This window comes from Piliocolobus tephrosceles, chromosome 1 (genome assembly GCF_002776525.5).
Source record: "Piliocolobus tephrosceles isolate RC106 chromosome 1, ASM277652v3, whole genome shotgun sequence".
Classification (NCBI taxonomy): Eukaryota; Metazoa; Chordata; class Mammalia; order Primates; family Cercopithecidae; genus Piliocolobus; species Piliocolobus tephrosceles.
In genome coordinates, this window is record NC_045434.1 from 183,432,293 (window position 1) to 183,452,092 (window position 19,800).

The following is a 19,800-nucleotide window of genomic DNA, read 5'->3' on the forward strand; positions in this document are numbered from 1 at the left end:
GGAAAATCTGGGAGATCACACCTGTAATCTCAGCTCTTTGGGAGGCCGAGGGTGGGGGGATCGCTTGAGCTGCAGTGAGCTATGACTGCACCACTGCACTCCAACAAGGGCAACAGAACAAGACCCTCTCTACAAAATAAATTGCAAAACCTACTGACAAAGCCAACTAAAAAGCAATGAAAATGGCTGGGCGCAGTGGCTCACACTTGTAATCCCAGCACTCTGGGGGGCAAAGGCAGGTGGACCACCTGAGGTCATGAGTTCGAGACCAGCCTGGCCAACATGGTGAAACCCCGTCTCTACTAAAAATACAAAAATTAGCCAGGTGTGGTGGCGGATGCCTGTAATCCCAGCTATTTGGGGAGGCTGAGGCAGGAGAATCACTTGAACTGGGGAGGCGGAGTTTGCAGTGAGCAGAGATCATGCCACTGCACTCCAGCCTGGGTGACAGCAGCAAAACTCCACCTCAAAAAATAAGCAGTTAAAAAATAATTATATATATATATATATATATATATAGTTTTTTGAGACAGTCTTGCTGTCACCCAAGCTGGACTGCTATGGCACAATCATGGCTCACAGCAGCTTAAACCTCCTAGGCTCGTGATTCTTCCACCTCAGCCTCCAAAGAAGCTGAGACCACAGGTGTGTGCCACCATGCCTGGCTAAATTTTTTAGTTTATTTTTTGCAGAGACAGGTTCTCCTTACGTTGCCCTTGCTGGTCTCAAATGATCCTCCCACCTCAGCCTCCCACAGTGCTGGGATTACAGGCATGAGCCACCACGCCCGACCCATCATTCTCTTAAAAGCATCAAAAAGTTAACCAGGTAATAAGGAATAACAACCAAAGTCTAAGCGAGGAGAAGACAGAGCTAAGCCTAGCAGTCAGAGCTTTTTCCTTTAAGGCATTTGCCAATCTGTTAAGTTCTTGGACGCCTGAGCTGCGCTTTTAGAAGTCTTTCAGCAGCCTCAAGGACTGCACAAAAGTCAAAACCTAAGGCTAGATAATGGTGGGAATTCTCACCACAGACACCTTAAATTGGGATCCCAAAGATTACACCTTTAAGATAAAGATGAATAGAAAGTAAACCATTTCTTGGCCAGGCATGGTGGCTCACACCTGTAATCTCAGTATTTTGGGAGGCCAAGGCGGGCACGTGACCTGATGTCAGGAGTTCAAGACCAGCCTGGCCAACATGGTGAAACCTGTCTCTACTAAAAACACAAAATTAGCTGTGCTTGGTGGAATGTGCCTGTACTCCTAGCTATTCGGGAGGCTGAGGCAGGGGAATCCCTTGAACCCAGGAGGCAGAGATTGTAGTGAACTGAGATCATGCCACTGCACTCCAGCCTGAGTGACAGAGCGAGACTCTGTCTCAAAAAATAACAACAAAAACAAAAAAAGTAAACCAGTTCTCAAGTGGACTTGCCACCAGGTTATATTTAATCTGGATGACTTGAGGTACTTTCAGTCTTCTGAAACCTGCATACATGGTTTGGTAGTATTCCCAGCCACAAGAAAACATAAATCCTTCTTAGAGGTAGATACCCTCACTCTTGTCCTGTTTACTCCTGCAAATAATTCTTCGCCCAGGCTGGAGTGCGGTGGCGCGATCTCGGCTCACTGCAAGCTCCGCCTCCTGGGTTCACGCCATTCTCCTGCCTCAGCCTCCCGAGTAGCCGGGACTACAGGCGCCCGCCACTACGCCCGGCTAGATAATTTTTCAAATATACTGTGCAGCTCACAGATAACCAGGCACAAAATGAGGTACTATGAAGGGCGCGGTGGCTCATGCTTGTAATCCCAGCACTTTCAGAGGCCAAGGTGGGCGAATCACGAGGTCAGAAGTTCAAGACCAGTCTAGCCAATATGATGAAACCCCGTCTCTATTGAAAAACACAAAAATTAGCCAGGTGTGGTGGCAGGCACCTGTAATCCAAGCTATTCAGGAGACTGAGGCAGAAGAATCGCCTGAACCTGGGAGGCGGAGGATGCAGTGAGCCGAGATGGCGCTACTGCACTCCAGCCTGGGTGACAGACTGAAACTATCTCAAAAAAGGAAGAAAATAAAAAGGAGATATTAGATATAGCAGTAAACAAAGACCTATGAAGACCAGAACTTTAAATTCTCAAAACACCACACCTTCAGTACAAGAAAGTGCTAACTATTTACTTGAAAGTATGGTTTGGTGGCCAGGTGCGGTGGCTCACACCTGTAATCCCAGCACTTTGGGAGGCTAAGGCGGGTGGATCACAAAGTCAGGAGTTCGAGACCCACCCGACCAACATGGTGAAACCCTGTCTCTACCAAAAATACAAAATTAGCTGGGTGTGGTGGTGCATGCCTGTGATCCCAGTTACTCAGGAGGCTGCGGCAGGAGAATTGCTTGAACCCGGGAGACAGAAGTAGCAGTGAGCCAAGATCGTACCAATGCACTCCAGCCTGGGAAACAAGAACGAAACTCCATCTCAAAAAAAAGAAAAAAAAGAATGTATGGTTTACGGTGGGTAAAGGTACGCTTTTTTCCAAGTGTCCAACCTTATCCAGTTTAACTGTAGCTCTGGAAGACTACAGCACTCCCTCAATCTGTTTTTAACAAAGGACTCCAGAGTAGCAGAGAAGTTTCTGTTCCTTTTTAATAGCCCATGGGCACTATTAAACCCTGTTCCTTAAGAATAGTATTTTACAAACTATCTTTAAAGCCATGCTATCCTCTATTAAACAAAATTCACACCCATTTTTATACCTAAAATTCCAAAATTAAAAATGCTTGAAATAAAATTGGTCATTTCAAATCTTTTTCCCTCCCCAAATAGTATGCTCCCTGTCCCCATCCTTGAGAATCAGTGCTCCAAACAGTCGTTCAGTAGCTTTTTCTGTAACATACTTACTTTGGCAATCAGTTTTTATTTGCAAGCAAAAAGGATAATTTCATCACACCTCAACTTAAGGTATAAGATAATTAAGAATGACATATTAGAGGAAGTATTCACCAACTCATGATGCAACAAGGATTATAAATGAAGTAACTTTGCCTTGTTTGTTGCTTTTTCTTTTTTTAAAATTGAGACAAAATTTTGCTCTTGTTGCCCAGGTGGGTGTGCAATGGTACGATCTTGGCTTACTCAACTTCCACCTCCCAGGTTCAAGCGATTCTCCTGCCTCGGCCTTCCTAGTAGCTGGGATTACTAATAGGTATGCACCACCACACCTGGCTAATTTTCCATTTTTAGTAGAGATGGGATTTCTCCATGTTGGCCAGGCTGGTCTTGAACTCCTATCCTCAAGTAATCTGCCCGCCTTGGCCTCCCAAAGTGCTGGGATTACAGGTGTGAGCCACTGCGCCCAGCCTGTGTGCTTTTTTTTCAAATGTTTCTTCATGCTTTAGTGCAAAGGCCAGCACACTTTTCTGTAAAAGGACATAGAGTAAGTATTTTCAGCTCCGTGGCCCACACTTCGGTCTTTGTAGCACCTACTCAAGTCTGGAGTTGCAGTGTGAAAGTTGCCACAGACAAATGACTAGGTGCAGCAGTGTTTCAACAAAACTTTACAAAAATAGGCCAGTTTTTGTATGACCCTGCTATATTAACATACAAAACATACATAGTGAATACAGATTCACAGGAAGGCATTACCAAATTCATTTGTCATTCATCTTTTATTTCCTTAACCAAACACTTAAAGGTACAAATTCTAGTAAGAAAAAGTGAGATCTTTATGTTAACAAGGAGCTATTCATATTGGAAAGCTAAAAATCACTACCTGGGACACTGAAGTTTGGGTCTCCAGGTCTGACAAAGACTACTATAAAGAAACCTGCTCTAACATTTTAAAGTGCACCGTCTATGCTCTTTGCCCTAAGCTGTGCTAAACACTTTCTTTATGTGGATTATTTCTTGCATTTGAAAACAAAACTCAGTATGTACCTACTATTAACCTCAATTTTGCAGGTAAGGAAGCTAGGGTTCAGCAAGTTTATTAACTGGCAAGGCTGACATAAGCAAATGAGTGGCAGAGAAGAAACTAAACTACAGAGCTACAAACACCCAGTCAGTCCTTTAACTACTATGCTAGCCAACCAATCCTCCATGGTAAGCAGAAGAAGATTCACCAGGTCTGAAAGGTTGGATTAAATTCTTTTTTTTTTTGTGAGACAGAGTCTTGCTCTGTTGCTAGGCTGGAGTGCAATGGCACGATCTTGGCTCACTGCAACCTCTGCCTCCTGGTTTCAGGCAATTCTCCCTGCCTCAGCCTCCCAAGTAGCTGAGATTACAGGTGCCACCACCTGCCCGGCTAATTTTTTTTATTTTAATAGAGATGGGGTTTCACCATGTTGGTCAGGCTGGTCTTGAACTCCTGACCTCAGGTGATCCGCCCACCTCAGCCTTCCAAAGTGCCGGGATTACAGGTGTGTGCAACTGCGCCCCACTGGCTTAAATTATAGTACTCCCTGATGGTCCTCCCCTTTGGAAGATCTTAACAAATATCACTGCCTTAGGAGTTCTGATCTTCCTTTTAACTTCTGACCCAAGGATGGACACTTACTTACTCCTTTTTACCCCTTACGCCTAAGACTTTACCAAGAGGATAATAACTGGAATTAAAAGAGAAAAAAATGAACTAGCTCACCAGATATTCTGAAAACACTGGTCCTGAGAGACCCTTACAGGTTTTTGTAGGTTGATGTCTTCCTTGGTCTATAATTTTCATGTGACAAAGACATTTCTCTACCTGGGAATGCCCTTAAATTCAAGCTCTGGAAATCAAGGTCTAGAGAAAAATTATTTCATTCACCAGTCTAAGATCCACGTTCTAGGCCCCCATTTTCTGTCCCAGGAATTGTCTTTTCTCTAGACTATAAACACTAAACAAACATGTGTGGTCTATTTAGAGGGGATCCCAAAACCCAGCCCTGGTGGTTTGGTCTTACCTTGTGGCCTCAGAGGGCAACTTTATCATTATACGATAGCCTAACAACAATGGGTATAGTGAGAGGGTGGGGTGAGCAGGTGTCATTTTCCTTACGAAACCTACTCTACTTCCCAGCCAGGAGCCACTTAGTTGGAATGGGGGCTGACACTTTATAGTTGAGTGAGCACATCACACTGATCTCCAGTAAGACTTCAGTGGGGCAGCATTCCCCATTACCGGTCCAGCCTCCACAGCTTCTGATGGCCCCCACAGCTGCTTTCCTTATTTTGGTGTGACTTAACCACTGCAGAGTCATTCCCATTACAGCCACTGCTATGTTCCTCTTTTAGGAACAAGTGACTACCCTGAAAAAAGAAGAGATGAAACAAATCCCCTTCAAATACAAAGTAAAATCATTCTTTAATTACTAAAAAAAGAAAAAAAAAATCACTGTTGGGCTTTTTTTTTTAAAGGTCCATAAATTTTCAATGCAATGTTAAACTGGGGAAATGGTTATAGCAGCTCTCACATAAGTTATTTGAATTAATAAACATTATCACAGTATTAAGAAGGCAAGGTAAACAAATAGCTTAAGTATTTTATTTGTTTGCAACTAAGCTTGTTAACACTATATAATGAAAATGTACAAAGAATAATGTTGCAGTTTTTGGTTAGATTTAAGTCAAAGACATTCATTAATAAGGAATCTTCGAATGTGAATATTCCAGAAATTTCTCTAAGCCATCTGATCAGAACAACTGTCTCTGAATATTACCTTACTTTGGAAGGTATTGGCATACATTTGAATTAAACTCAGAATTTTTCAAAATAAGCCCTAATTAAAAAAACTATTCTATATTCAAAGTAAAACAATATTAATAGAACTTTCCTTTCCAAAAACAATAAAGGAAACAAGGCATTTTGTAAAATGTGGTCCTGAACAAGTCACAGTAAAAAATAAATGTATACTTAACTTCCACCTCCTCAAAACAGAGGCTACTTTCTGTTCCTCAGCCTTGGAAACAAGGTGAAGAACAGCCTATATGCGACTTTGGGCAGGGGGTTGCCAAAACAAAGCTGAAGCAGTTGACCATGGACACCTCAAAAGAATTTGGGAGAATCTGACCAAAGGATCCAAATTCTATGGTTTTTTTTTAGATGAAGTCTCGTTTTGTCACCCAGGCTGGAGTGCAGTGGCGCGATCTGTGCTCACTGCAACCTCCACCTCCAGGGTTCAAGTGATTCTCCTGCCTCAGCCTCCCAAGCAGCTGGGATTACAGGCGCCTGCCACCACGCCCGGCTTATTCTGTTGTATTTTTAGAAGAGACGGGGTTTCACCATATTGGCCAGGGTGGTCTCAAACTCCTGACCTCAAGTGATCCGCATGCCTCCGACTCCCAAAGTGCTGGGATTATAGGCGTGAGCCACTGCGTCCAGCCCAAATTATATTTTTAATAACTAATACAAAGGTGAAGTGGCTCCTCCCAAGTAGCAGTGCTGCCAGGGCCTGGCCCAGGCCTAGCCCTGAGCTCACCTCTCATGCTCCCAAGCAAACCCTGATGCTCCTGCTCCAGGGTAGACCTTTTCCCTTTAGAGGTTCAGTGTCCAGGGAGCTCTATGATTGTGTGAATGAGGTGAGCGCCGACTCCATGTGAGTATTTTAAGGCTTGGAGTCAAAGTATTTTCCTAACGTGCCCAGGCAGAGTCCATGTGTCAATGGCCCATCTCCAGTTTGTTCTAATTTCTCACCACGCATCTGTAGATGTAGGACCGCAGACCTTCGCTTTATCATCATAATCACATCTAATGTCCATCCTAACTTACGATTCATGTTCTGTGCCTGGGAACAGTCCCTGTATTTAACAATACCTACACATAAAAACAATCCACTGTTACAACTTATATGGTCACAAAACATTAATGATCTCCTGTAGACCAAGCAAATGTTTTTTTACCATAATTGTCGTGCACCAAATTCACAGCCAGAATCCCCAAGATAAAAAAAATTTTTTTGCACAATACAAATAATAACTTAAAATACACATACACACATATACACACACTCTCACACGCACTTCTTACAGAACTGTGCTTGGGGAAACTCCATTTGTTGAGTGCCACTGAAGGCATATTTTGCTAAACTGCTGCTCCAGGTATTTTTGTTTGGAAAATCTATCACAGTAGGGCACAGCTGTTTATTGGATGAGCAGAAAAGAAAGATATGCTTGTGGCAACCAGAAAGTTTTACGGTCTTTCAAGTTGTATAAAATGGACCTGCAGAAACGTTTAAGTGTTCTCAGGATGCAAAGTTGGAGCTGAAATGTGATATCAAACCAGTTGCAAAAAGTGTACAGCAGCCATCTCTTGAGGTCAAACCTGGTACCCAGATATGTGACAAAGCTTCAGGACACATCTGTAAATTAGGAATAAAAAACAGAAAGGTAAGAATACTAAAAATTGGAGTGTCATGCTTTAAAAATTTTCACTAATAGTAAACGTGAGAAATAGCATGAACGATGAGTCACCACTTAAAATATACTAAAAATCAAGAATTTAAGGAACTTGACTCAAATTCAGTTAGATATACAGCTGTTTATATTTTATGCTTTGATTATCTGGTAGTTGCAAATTATTTAGAATAAGAAATCCTGATCACACTTGATAAATTAACTTAAGGAATCAACTTTCATAAATTAACAACTGAAACTATCTTTCTGGAGAAAAGACAGGTAACAAATTGGTGCTTGAGTCAGACTACCTAGATTTTAATCCTAGCTGAACCACTAGCTATATAAGCTTGGGCAAATTATTTAACCTCTGTAAGTGCTATCTTTACCGGTAAAATGGAGCTAATAATAGTACTCCCTCATAGGGTCACTGTGAGGATTATATAAGCTTTGGTGTGGATTTAATGTGCTTAGCAGAGTGGCGAGCACATTTTATTTCACAGGGACTTTTTACTCTCAGGAGTTAAGATTCAGTGTAGAAATTTTGCTCTTGAAACAGAAAATTCAAAGAAAACGTAGCAATACTTACAGCTTGTTGGCCTTGTCCCATACCGTCGCATAATCTGATCATGTGTGAATTTCACAAAAGATTCATATTGTTCTGTGAGAAGACGGTACATACTTATCCTCAGCAACTCTCCCTCAATTTTTAAGAATCAAGTGTCAGGATGACAAACAGCTTCCCAGTATGAATTCTCCACCCTTCCTCTTAGAACCCAGAGCCTGCCCTAGCCTTGCTTTTATTCTACTGTTCCTCCCAAATCACACCCAACTCTCCACATGTTTAACTATGACTTCTACTAGGAAGTTTGATTATGTTGACAATACTGCACTCTTCCATAACACCTGTTGAGAGTTTAGTACAGTATCACAACCATCTGTTTACCAGCCAGCTAGCCCAAATGGCCTACTCAATGCCTTTAGTGACAGACAAAATTATTGCAAGAGCTTGGTTTGTTTCTTTTCAGAAATGCAAATGAAAAATCCCTTCCACTGGGCAAAGTGTAGCACTCCTGTAATGCCAGCACTCTGGGAAGCTGAGGTGGAGTATTTCTTGAGGCCTGGAGCTGGACGCTCCTGGAGCTGGGCTCATAGCAAAACCTTGTCTCTATTTAAAAAATAAAGTCGTGGTCGGGCGCAGTGGCTCACGCTTATAATCCCAGCAGTTTGGGAGGCCGAGGTGGGTGGATCACCTGAGGTTAGGAGTTCCAGACCAGCCTGACCAACATGCAGAAACCCCGTCTCCACTAAAAATACAAAAAAATTAGCTAGGCATGGTGGCGCATGTAATCCCAGCTACTCAGGAGGCTGAGGCAGGAGAATTGCTTGAACCTGGGAGGCGGAGGTTGCGATGAGCCGAGATGGCACCATTGCACTCCAGCCTGGGCAACAAGAGCGAAACTCCATCTCAAAAAACAAACAAACAAAACAACAAAGTCCTTTCATATAACGTATAAATGATGTGTTTGCAACTACCAAAGAGTAACTTCAATACCCACAACTCAATAAACTCCCTTGTGTGAAGTCCTACTCTCTTTTCCTAAGTTATTTAACTGGCGTTAATTCTTAACTGAACCCTGTTAAGGACAATGGCATAGTCTCTGCCTCGGCCTACCTGCTAGTTTGGTATTGAGGATTTGCTCATACTCCTCTCGAATTTTATCTTCATAGTCTTTTAAGAGACGCTCACATATTATTCCAACTTGTCGGAGGGTAAAGGTGGGCTGGTCCTTCTTCATCCATGAGGAACCTGGCCAAAAGAAAAAGCGAGTATGGGCCAGGTGTGGTGGTTCACACCTATAATCCCAGCACTTTGGGAGGCCAAGGCAGGCGGATCATCTGAGGTGGAGAGTTCGAGACCAGACTGACCAACGTGGAGACACCCTGTTCTCTACTAAAAATACAAAATTAGCCAGGCGTGGTGGGGCATGCCCATAATCCCAGCTACTCAGGAGGCTGAGCCAGGAGAATTGCTTGAGGTGGAGGTTGCAGTGAGCTGAGATTGTGTCAATGCACTCCATCCTGGGCAAGAGTAAAACACCATCTCAAAAAAAAAAAAAAAAAAAAAAAGGCCGGGAGCAGTGGCCATGCCTATAATCCCAGCACTTTGGGAGGTCAAGGTGGGTGGACCACCTGAGGTCAGGAGTTCGAGACCAGCCTGACCAACATGGAGAAACCCCCATCTCTACTAAAAATACCAAAAAATTAGCTGGGCAAGGCGGCGGGCACCCGTAATCCCAGCTACTCGGGAGGCTGAGATAGGAGAATCGCTTGAACCTGAGAGGCAGAGGTTGCAGTGAGCCGAGATCACACCACTGCACTCCAAACTGGGAACAAGAGCGAAACTCTGTCTCAAAAAAAAAAAAGAAAAAAAGGTTCTCCTAATCAGGTTCACTCACAGAAGATTTTAATTCAGTACAGAGATAGGTCACAGGGATAAGCTTCTACCAGCCTGGTTCTGGAGCTGGCAAGTGAACAGATCCCACAAGTGGTTTTCTGATCATAATAAAAGCAGCAGCCCTGGCCAGGCATGGTGGCTCTCACCTGTAATTCCAGCACTTTGGAGGCCAAGACAGGTGGATCACTTGAGGTGAGGAGTTTGAGACCAGCCTGGCCAACATGGTGAAACCCCGTGTCTACTAAAAATACAAAAAATAGCCAGGCATGCTTGTGGGCGCCTGTAGTCCCAGCTACTCGGGAGGCTGAATAGCAGAATTGCTTGAACCTAGGAGGCGAAGGTTCCAGCGAGCCGAGATCATGCCACTGCACTCCAGCCTGGGCGACAGAGAAAGATTCCATCTCAAAAAAAAAAAAGGGGGGGGCGGGGAGCCAGCAGCCCTGGTGGCAGCCCAGTTCTGAGTTGTTCTTCAAAGCTCAGGCTAAAATCTGTTTCTTTGGCCATTTGTTAGCCTGTAAGCCATTTAACACCCTGGAACAAATAATTTTTTGCTTAAACTAACTAAAGGATATTTTATTTTCTCTACAAATAAAATCTAACCAAAACATCTCACTAGTCATTATTTGTAATTGTTTTGTTAACCATAACATATCCTATTACTTTAAAATTATATTACTGAAATCTCAAGAGAATAGTGCTAGTTGTAACCACTGACAGGTTTATCATGTATGTGCAGGAGCAATTAGAAAGGGTGCAGTTCCAGAGCCAGGAACTCTGGATTAAAAAAATAATAATTTGTTAAGGTAAAAGTCACATAACATAGAAGCAATCACTTTAAAGCAAACAAGACAGTGGCATTTAGCATAATCAAAATGTTGCGCTACTACCACCACTTCTAGTTCCAGAACACTTCCATCACTACAAAAACTAAAACTCCTTACCCATCAAGCAGTATCTCATTCTCCTCTAACGCTAATTCTGGCCAAACCCCAGTTTATATTTTGTAAGGAGACAATTTTTAATCAAGGTAACTTTTAACCTTTAGAACTGTTAAGTAGAATACTTTGTGAGGAAATAGACTCTTCTGCTATTAAAGGAGACAGATTTCACCACCACTGGAGATAGTCAAACACTGGGCTGTTGAACCTCAACAGGAGGCAATATGGCAGGCAAAACTGAGTCACTACATGACCATAAAGATTGTCTCCAACCTTGAGATTCTATTTTTTAGCACATCCTCTTTGACCACTTGTCAATAATGAGCAGTCCCTGTTGAACAGAGCTTTTTGCAATTACGGAAATATCTTGTAATTGTATGTACAATACAACAGCCATATGTGGCTACTGAGCACCTGAAATGTGACTACCGAACTTGAGGAACAAAATTAAAAAAAAACTTTTTTTCTTTTTTTGAGACAGAGACTCACTCTGTCACCCAGACTGGAGTACAGTGGTGTGACCTCAGCTCACTGTAACCTCAGCCTCCTGAGTAGCCAGGATTACAGGTGCGAGCCACCATGCCTGGCTAATATTTTTGTATTTTTAGTAGAGACGAGGTTTTGCCATGTTGGCCAGGCTGATCTTGAACTCTTGCCCTCAGGAGATCCGCCTGCCTCAGCCTCCCAAAGTGCTAGGATTACAGGCATGAGCCACCTCGCCCAGCCAAAATTTTATCTAATTTTAATTAGTTTAAAATTAAATAGCCCACATGTGGCTATTTATTACATACTGGCTACAATATTACACATTGCAGTTATACAGGAAGATAGTCTTGTATTGATTGGGTGGATGGAAGCACATCAAATCAATGTGAGGTTTCTTCCAATTTCATGACTGTATAGTTTTAAAAACATCTCTAAGTATTGATATACCCACTTTAGCAAGTGTATTACATTAGAGGAGGCCAATTCTGGATTCATCATTATAAGCACCATTTATAAACTCTTATGTGGATTTTGCAGATCAAAGCAGGCTTACCTGGAGAGCTAGGTGCTGTGAGTGCTGAGGAGTGAGGTTGACTTTCCGAAGCACAAGCTTCACTCTGATTAAGAACAACTTCTAAATGTCTCCACCTCTGATAACGACTATATTCTTGTTTTATGTTCTGAAAAATTTGCTCTAACAAAAAAGAAACAAACTTGAGCTTTCACTTGATTGTCTCATTTCTTCAAACTTTCTTCAGAAGTGGGAAGAGACAAAGATCTTCTGACTAGACTTCAGATACTCCCTTTGGCATGTAGGTCTCAATCTTCCCCTCTCCCCACATAAACAAGCAAAATGTTTATACTGTACAAAGCACTCCCCAGTGGCTTCAAAGACTGTATGTTCTTATTGCCACTATTTCAACAATGCATAAAAGAACAGCTACTTTGGCATAAACCAGCCAGAGTTTCCTTTACTCGTTCTCCTGTGGCAATGAACACAAGATCTGCAGTTAGCTGGATGGTTAACTAGTACAATCTACAGTAAAAGAAACCTCTGTTTACCTAACAGGGACTATTTTTTAATCTCCTTTAAATTTTACAATTTCACAAACTAGGGTATTAAGGGGTGAGTCTCATACTGCCCAAGGCCTTCTAACAAGGAAGCTCTTGTCCCGTATGGGACTTTAAAAAAGCATCTTTGGAGCCAGAAGTGGTGGCTCCAAAGCTGGGTGTAATCCCAGCTACTCTGCAGGCTGAGGCGGGAGGATCCCTTGAGCCCGGGAGACTAGCCTGAACAACACAGCAAAATCTCATCTCAACAAAAAACCACAGGGGAGCCCGGATGATTTATCTAAAAAACAAATCAAAACAAACTTTGTAAAAGAGGGCAGCAGAAACCATTATGTTTGCAGTGAGGACACTGACCAAGGAAATAACTGAGATTTAATGCCCAGAAGTGATGGCCAGGGCTTAGAAAATAGTTTTCTGATCCTAAGAGGCAACGCAGTGTGTGGGGAGATTCTAAGTCAAGGTAATCACAAAGCAAATTTGCTAACACTATTAAAGGGAGCCCAGGAAACACAAATTACTAACCACCTTGAAATATACTCCTAGAAACAACAAAGAATCTGAAAGGATGTGGTTTTCAAGTTCTTTGTTTGTACCTACTAATTTAAAAAAAATAGATAACTGCACCCATCTCAAACAACTCAAATTATTCTAGTGTATACTTTGCTATATAACCACCTTTTTTTTAAAGGAGGTATTAACAATGCCACTTTGCTTCTTACTAGCTGTGTGAGTATAACCTTGAGAAGTTATTCAAGATCTTTACTTCTTCAATATAAACGTCAAATACCTACCTGATAAGGTGGTAAAAATAAAAACCAAAGATAACAATGTCATAACAAGTGACAGTACAGTCCAGGAACTGACATGAATTCCAGTGGTTCCACACATAGTCAAACTCCCTAACTTTCAGCCTAAATACTGGAACAATGTAGGAGATGCTTTAAGAGTGCTATGGGCCGGCTGGGTATGGTGGCTCACGCCTGTAATCCCAGCACTTTGGGAGGCTGAGGCAGGCAGATTACGAGGTCATGAGATCGACACTATCTTGGCTAACATGGTGAAACACTGTCTCTACTAAAAATACAAAAAATTAGCCGGGTGTGGTGGCGGGCGCCTGTAGTCCCAGCTACTCCGGAAGCTGAGGCAGAAGAATTACTTGGGAGGCGGAGGTTGCATTGAGCCAAGTTTGCTCCACTGCACTCCAGCCTGGGAAACACAAGGAGACTCTGTCTCAAAAAACAAACAAACAAACAAAAAAAAGAGTGCCATGGGCACAGTGGCTCAAGCCTGCAATCCAGCACTTTGGAAGGCCTAGATGGGAGGATCACTTGAGGCCAGCCTGGGCAACATAACGAGACCCAGTATCAAAAAAAAAGGAAAAAAAGGCTGCGCATGGTGGCTCACGCCTGTAATCCCAGCACTTTGGGAGGCCTAGGCAGGCGGATCACCTAAGATCAGGAGTTAGAGACCAGCCTGGCCAACATGGCAAAACTGTCTCTACTAAAAACACAAAAATTAGCTGGGCATGGTGGCGTGCACCTGTAATCCCAGCTACTTGGGAGGCTGAGGCAGGAGAATTGCTTCAACCCGGGAGGCAGAGGTTGCAGCAAGCTGAGATCATGCCATTGGACTCCAGTCTGGATGACAGAGTAAGACTCTGCCTCAAAAAAAAAAAAAAAGGAAGAGGAAGACAGTGCTATGAAGTTCATATTTTAGATCCCTGAATTTATTAAGTTTTCACTTCATTTTATTTTTTGAGAGTCTTACTCTGTTGTCTAGGCTGTAGTGCAAATAGCACAATCTCAGCTCACTGCAACCTCCACCTCCCAGGTTCAAGTGATTCTCCTGCCTCAGCCTCCAGAGTAGTTGAGATTACAGGCACCCGCCACCACACCCAGCTAAATTTTTGTATTTTTAGTAGAGACAGGGTTTCGCCATGTTGGCTAGACTGGTCTCAAACTCCCGATCTCAGCTGATCTACCCGCCTCAGCCTCCCAAAGTGCTGGGAATACAGGCGAGAGCCACCACTGCCCCACTTTATTTTAAAATGTCTTATTCCTCAAGCCAGAGCCAATACAAGGATAAGAACCAGAAATACTTGAAACAAGAAAGGACAAGTAAGAGGACAATGCTCAAAAGAACAGGTCTTTGATAGACCTCTGCCTCCTGTATGGCAGTGTTAACAAATGGAAAGATACTATTTTGAGGGTGGTAGGACTAAGAAGTCCAGAAATCTAAACACAGTATCTATGGGAGAAAAATAAGAAAGTAGACATGATTTTCTTTTGAAGAAGGCCATATAAAACACAAAATTTTTTTCAAAACAAATTTCATTTTAACAGTGGATAATTTTAATCCTTGCCTCCGTTACTTGAGATTGTGCTGCCAGATTCTTTCAGGTCTAAGCCCATCCTCCACACTCTACAGTGTTCCTACCTGCTACAAACCAAAAATCAAACTCTCGAACATGGCAGTCAACACTTTCCAAGATCTGGCCTCAATTTATTTTCCTGGTTCCATCTGGATTCCACTACAATTCATTTACGTTATTCTTTCCTTAAATTGTGGGTTTTCTGGACTTTGCTCTCAGTTTCCCTGTGCTCAAAATGGGCCTATTGCTCAAACTTTATCAAGATTCAGCTAGCCGGGCGCAGTGGCTCACGCCTGTAATCCCAGCACTTTGGGAGCCTGAGGTGGGCAGATCACTTGAGGTCAGGAGTTCGAGACCAGCTTGGCCAACATGGTGAAACCCTGTCTCGACTAAAAATACAAAAATTAGCAGGCCAAGTGCGGTGGCTCATGCCTGTAACCCCAGGACTTTGGGAGGCTAAGGCGGGTGGATCACCTGAGGTCAGGTGATTGAGACCAGCCTGGCCAACATAGTGAAACCCTGTCTCGACTAAAAATACAAAAATTAGCAGGCCAGGTGCGGTGGCTCATGCCTGTAACCCCAGGACTTTGGGAGGCTAAGGTGGGTGGATCACCTGAGGTCAGGTGTTTGAGACCAGCCTTACCAATATGATGAAACCCCATTTCTATTAAAAATACAAAAATTAGCTGGGCATGGTGGTATGCGCCTCCAATCCCAGCGATTTGGGAGCCTGAGGCAGGAGAATCGCTTGAACCTGGGAGGTGGAGGTTGCAGTGAGCTGAGATCACACTACTGCGCTCCAGGCTGGGAAACAAGAATGAAATGCCATCTCAAAAAAAAAAAAAAATTAGCCGAGCGTGGTGACGCATGCCTGTAATCCTAGCTACTGGGGAGGCTGAGGCAGGTGAATCGCTTGAACACGGGCGACGGGGGTGGCAGTCAGCCGAGATTGCGCCACTACACTCCAGCCTGGGTAACAAAGCCTGAGCAACAGAATGACTCTGTCTCAAAAAAAAAAAAAAAAAAAAAAGACTCAGCTAAAATGCTACTGTGGTCAGCAACCCCTTCTTCCATGCCTGGAATCCACCTACCAAGATTTAAGCAATAAAAGCCTTAGTTTTACAGAACCTTTCCACAAAAAGTACCATACAAATTGAGCATCCCTCATCCAAAATGCCTGAGACAGAAGTTTTGGATTGCGGAATAGTTCCATTATACTCAGCAATTGAACATCCCTTACCCCAAATCAGAAAAACTCCAATGAATAAGTATTTCCTTTGACTGTCATATTGACACTCAGTTTTTGGAGCAGTTCAGACTTCGCAGCATTTTGGATTCCAGAAAAATTACCCAGCTAATTTTTTAGGTTTTTTTTTTTTTTTTGAGATGGAGTTTTGCTCTTGTTGCCCAGGATGGAGTACAATGGCGCGATCTCGGCTCACCACAATCTCCGCCTCCCAGGTTCAAAGTAGTCTCCTGCCTCAACCTCCCAAGTAGCTGGGATTACAGGCATGCACCACTACTCCCGGTTAATTTTGTATTTTTAGTAGAGACGGGATATCTCCATGTTGGTCAGGGTGGTCTCAGACTTCCGACCTCAGGTAATCCGCCTGCCTCTGCCTCCCAAAGTGCTGGGATTACAGAAGTGAGCCACTGCGCCCGGCCTTAGAATTCTTTTGTGGAAACAAGGTCTCATTATGTCGCATAGACTTGTCTCCAACTCCTGGGCTCAAGCAATCCGCCTGCCTCAGCCTCCCAAAGTGCAGGGATCGCAAGTGTGAGCCACCACACCTTGCCCACATTTTTTTTTTTTTTTTTTGAGATGGAGTTTTGCTCTTGTTGCCCAAGGCTGGAGCGCACTGGTGTGATCTCTGGCTCACAGCAACCTCTGCCTCCCGGGTTCAAACGATTCTCCTGCCTCAGCTTCCCTAGTAGCTGGATTACAGGCCCACGCCACCACTCCCCCCACAACAAAAAATACTTTTTTTAAGATGGAGTCTCGCTCTGTCGCCAGGCTGGAGTGCAGTGGCACGACCTTGGGTCAATGCAACCTCCGCCTTCCGAGTTTGAGTGATCTCTTGCCTCAGCCTCCTGAGTAGCTGGGACTACCGGCGCCCCCCACCACGACCGACTATTTTTAGTAGAAACGGGGTTTCACCATGTTGGCCAGGATAGTCTCGGTCTCCTGATCTTGTGATCCACCCGCCATGGCCTCCCAAAGTGCTGGGATTACAGGCGTAAGCCACCTCGCCTGGCCCAAAAATCACTTACGAAGCAGCTACTGTAATGTGAACTACAACCGAATTAGTCTAGAGGGTAGTATTGAAAAAATAAAACATTTACATTAAACCCATCACTTTATACTTTTCAAAATATTTTTTGCAACTATCTTGAGGGTTCTTCAACAAAAGATAGGGCAAATATTAACTCCAATTTGCATAAGTGAGAACCAAAAAGATTATGGACTATCTTTAAGTATCTGCAGGAGCCAAGGAAGAACAAAACATCACTGCAAGTGGCCATCTGTGGCCTCTGTCTTTGAGGGTTCTTTAAAATGGACTTTTGCAAACATTATCTCATTCTGTACATAAGGTTATACAACAATGAATGGCCAGGCAATTTAAAGTAGAACAGCGTTTTTATGGGCAGGTTAGTCAGGTAATGGATAAGAGACGAAGTAATTACTCTTATGGGATTAGCAAACAGAAGGGAAAAACATGATAAGGGCACAGAGCGGTGGGTCTAGAGGAAAGAGCAGAGGCACAGTTTGAAAAAAATGCGTAAGAGACTGACTAGGTAAGATATGGTCACAGTTCATAAGTACTTTGAATTCTAGGATAGAAAAGTGAACTCGAGTTAAGGATATGAAGTCCGGGAGAGCTTTAGCGGGGTGTAGGAATCTTGGTGTGAGGCAGAAGGCCTGCAATTTGCATTGCGGATCGATATGCAGAGGAAGGAGGAAATGAAACCTGAAGGCACTGCTACTTAAAAGGGGTGAAGAAAGGATGATTTTACGGTGAGCCTAAGGTTTTGCTTAAGCTTGAGGAATAGAAAAAGACACAAAGAAACGACTTGCCCTAATCCATTATTGAGACGTCCTCCTCATTTCCGGAAGTCCTTTAAAATCGCATAATATTAATGCTGAAGCACCCTCCCCTTTACTCCTGCACTATGAGGTGTCTACTGTAATGCCAGTCCTTCCTTTTCCTTGGACAAAGTGGAATGCCTTAATGGAGAGTCCCTGTTAAGGACAGTTACATTCTTAGTTCTGTAGAACCTCCGTAAGTCGTAGGATTCTCAAATTCTAGCTAATGATCTGCCGATTTCAAGCCATATATGGTGCAAGGCAATAGCCACATAATAAAAGAACGTGGCCAGTCCCTTAGAAATGATCAGGTTGAAATCGGATTCCGTGACTCTTCCGACGGCCTCTGGGTCCCTAAAGACTTCTGGAAATCATGTCTCCCTACAAGCTACACAGTACAGCGCTAAACAGCACGCACTCGCGCCCCTTCCCGGTAACCCACCCCCAACCCACCCCCGCCCTCCAGGCCAGGTTCGTGAGCAGAATCCAATTCTCCATGGCCCACTGGATCTGCAGGATGGCTCGGTGTAGACCCGGCCAGCGGAGGCAGGAGGGGCTTCAGCGACAGGGAAAGCCCTGAGCGGCCAGAGGTATTCCCATCTTCCTCTTTGGTGTCCACCCCTCCAGGCTCTCCTGCTCCAGGATAACCGAAAACCGACCCTGTGGCCCCACAACCCCTCCCGGATGCCTCCCATCCCCGGAAGCAACCAGGCCCAGCGGCATCCCAGTTCCCTTTTCTCAAGGCATAGAAGGGGTCCCTGGGTAAACTGGCCTGGTATTCCCAACCCTCCCCCAACGTCCCCAAAAAAATGCCTGGGCCTGGCTTCCTGCCAAGCCCGCAGCAGCGCAGGTTACCAGGAGTTGGAAGGCGCCGCTCGCTGCCGGGCGGGGCGGGCTGCTGCAGACTCTGCGGTAGGGTCTGCGTCTGAAACGGTGGCGGCGGCGGCTCGGCGTCCGGGGGCCTGAGGCCCGGAGTGGGGCCGGGCAGAGGGGCGCAGCGCCGCCGCTTCGGGGACCCGGGGCTCAGCAGCGCCGCCTCGAACTCCATGGGCCGCTTCAGCGTCGCCCCGCACGCCATGCTGCTGAGGGGCCAGGAACCGGGAGCGGACGCGACGGTAACTGCTGCCCAACCTCCGGCTCCTCAGCGGGGCTCGCCAGCCAAGCCGGCTCCAATGGCGCCTCCAGCACCCGGCAGCGGCGCTGGCCCCGCCTTCTGTGACGTCACGGGCGCACGCCATCGCTCGACAGAGGGGGGCAAGCCGGAAGAGGGTGGCTCTGCGAGGCCGGTCAGCGCCGGCCCGGCCCGGGGCACCCCCTGCTGAAGAAATGGAATGGTCTGGGCGGAGAGCGTGGTCACCAAGCAACACCGGGAAGGCCCCCACCCCCACCCCCGCCCCTCCCAGGGTCCCATCCCCCCCGCTTTAGGGCTGTAGCGCCCGGGTGGCCCCTAAGGTTTTCGCACCTGCGCTGCGCGGGCGTGGGGGAGGGGAGAGCTTGAAGGGGTCTGGTGAGGGGCCATGGGGGTCTGGTGACTCCAAAAACAACGTTCTAGGCCGCTCTTGTCCCCATGATAAAAGGGTGATTGTTAAAGGTCATCAAGGGCATTCCGCTGAGTCCTGGGAAGTCTGCACTTAAACAGAAGCGAGTATTGGAGGATGGGCTTTAGCAAGTCCATGAACCCCATGAAATTATTTGCAGATTTGTGGGGTGGGAGCGAGGGTGGGGGTGTTTGTGGGAGTATTTTTGAGATAGCTGACCCATACCTTAAGCACCTCATCAAAGGGATATGTTACTTTAAAAAGTTGAGAATACGCAAAAAGCACCCACTGGATTAAACCGTGTAAGAATCGCTTCAGAGTGTTAAGAACTTCAGCTGGTAGCTGATTTGCCATTCTTCCCATCTGACTTGGCAGCTCAGGTTCTTCCTCGTCTTTCTGAATTCTTTACAGCAATACCAGCTGTAAAGTGCTTTTGATATTCTGGAAAAATAAATAGATAACAGGACGGTTCTGCTTTCTGAAACTCTACGC

General features: G+C 44.8%; 1 protein-coding gene across 2 annotated transcripts; it reads right to left on the minus strand.

The window, feature by feature from the left end:
• Nucleotides 1–5,492: 5,492 nt before the first annotated feature.
• Nucleotides 5,493–19,009, minus strand: AKIRIN1 (akirin 1). Of its 2 annotated transcripts, XM_023196461.2 has the most exons (5): nucleotides 18,626–19,009; nucleotides 11,797–11,937; nucleotides 9,037–9,171; nucleotides 7,951–8,022; nucleotides 5,493–7,327 (listed from the first exon to the last, which is right to left on the minus strand). In XM_023196461.2, the coding sequence occupies exons 1-5, from the start codon at nucleotides 18,846–18,848 to the stop codon at nucleotides 7,317–7,319; spliced, it is 582 nt and encodes a 193-aa protein (XP_023052229.1). In that variant the 5' UTR covers nucleotides 18,849–19,009; the 3' UTR covers nucleotides 5,493–7,316. The 2 variants fall into 2 exon arrangements, with proteins under 2 accessions (XP_023052229.1, XP_023052230.1); XM_023196462.2 differs by lacking the exon at nucleotides 11,797–11,937 and having other exon boundaries at nucleotides 18,626–18,981.
• Nucleotides 19,010–19,800: the final 791 nt, after the last annotated feature.

Bases quoted from the DNA above. Each gene is read 5' to 3' on its own strand.
- AKIRIN1 (XM_023196461.2), bottom strand. From the start codon at position 18,848: ATGGCGTGCGGGGCGACGCTGAAGCGGCCCATGGAGTTCGAGGCGGCG. The intron at 9,172-11,796 runs GTAAGCCTGCTT...TCTTTTGGCCAG, and splicing joins CACAGCACCTAGCTCTCCAG to GTTCCTCATGGATGAAGAAG. The intron at 8,023-9,036 runs GTAGGCCGAGGC...GTCTTCTCACAG, and splicing joins CCTCAATACCAAACTAGCAG to AACAATATGAATCTTTTGTG.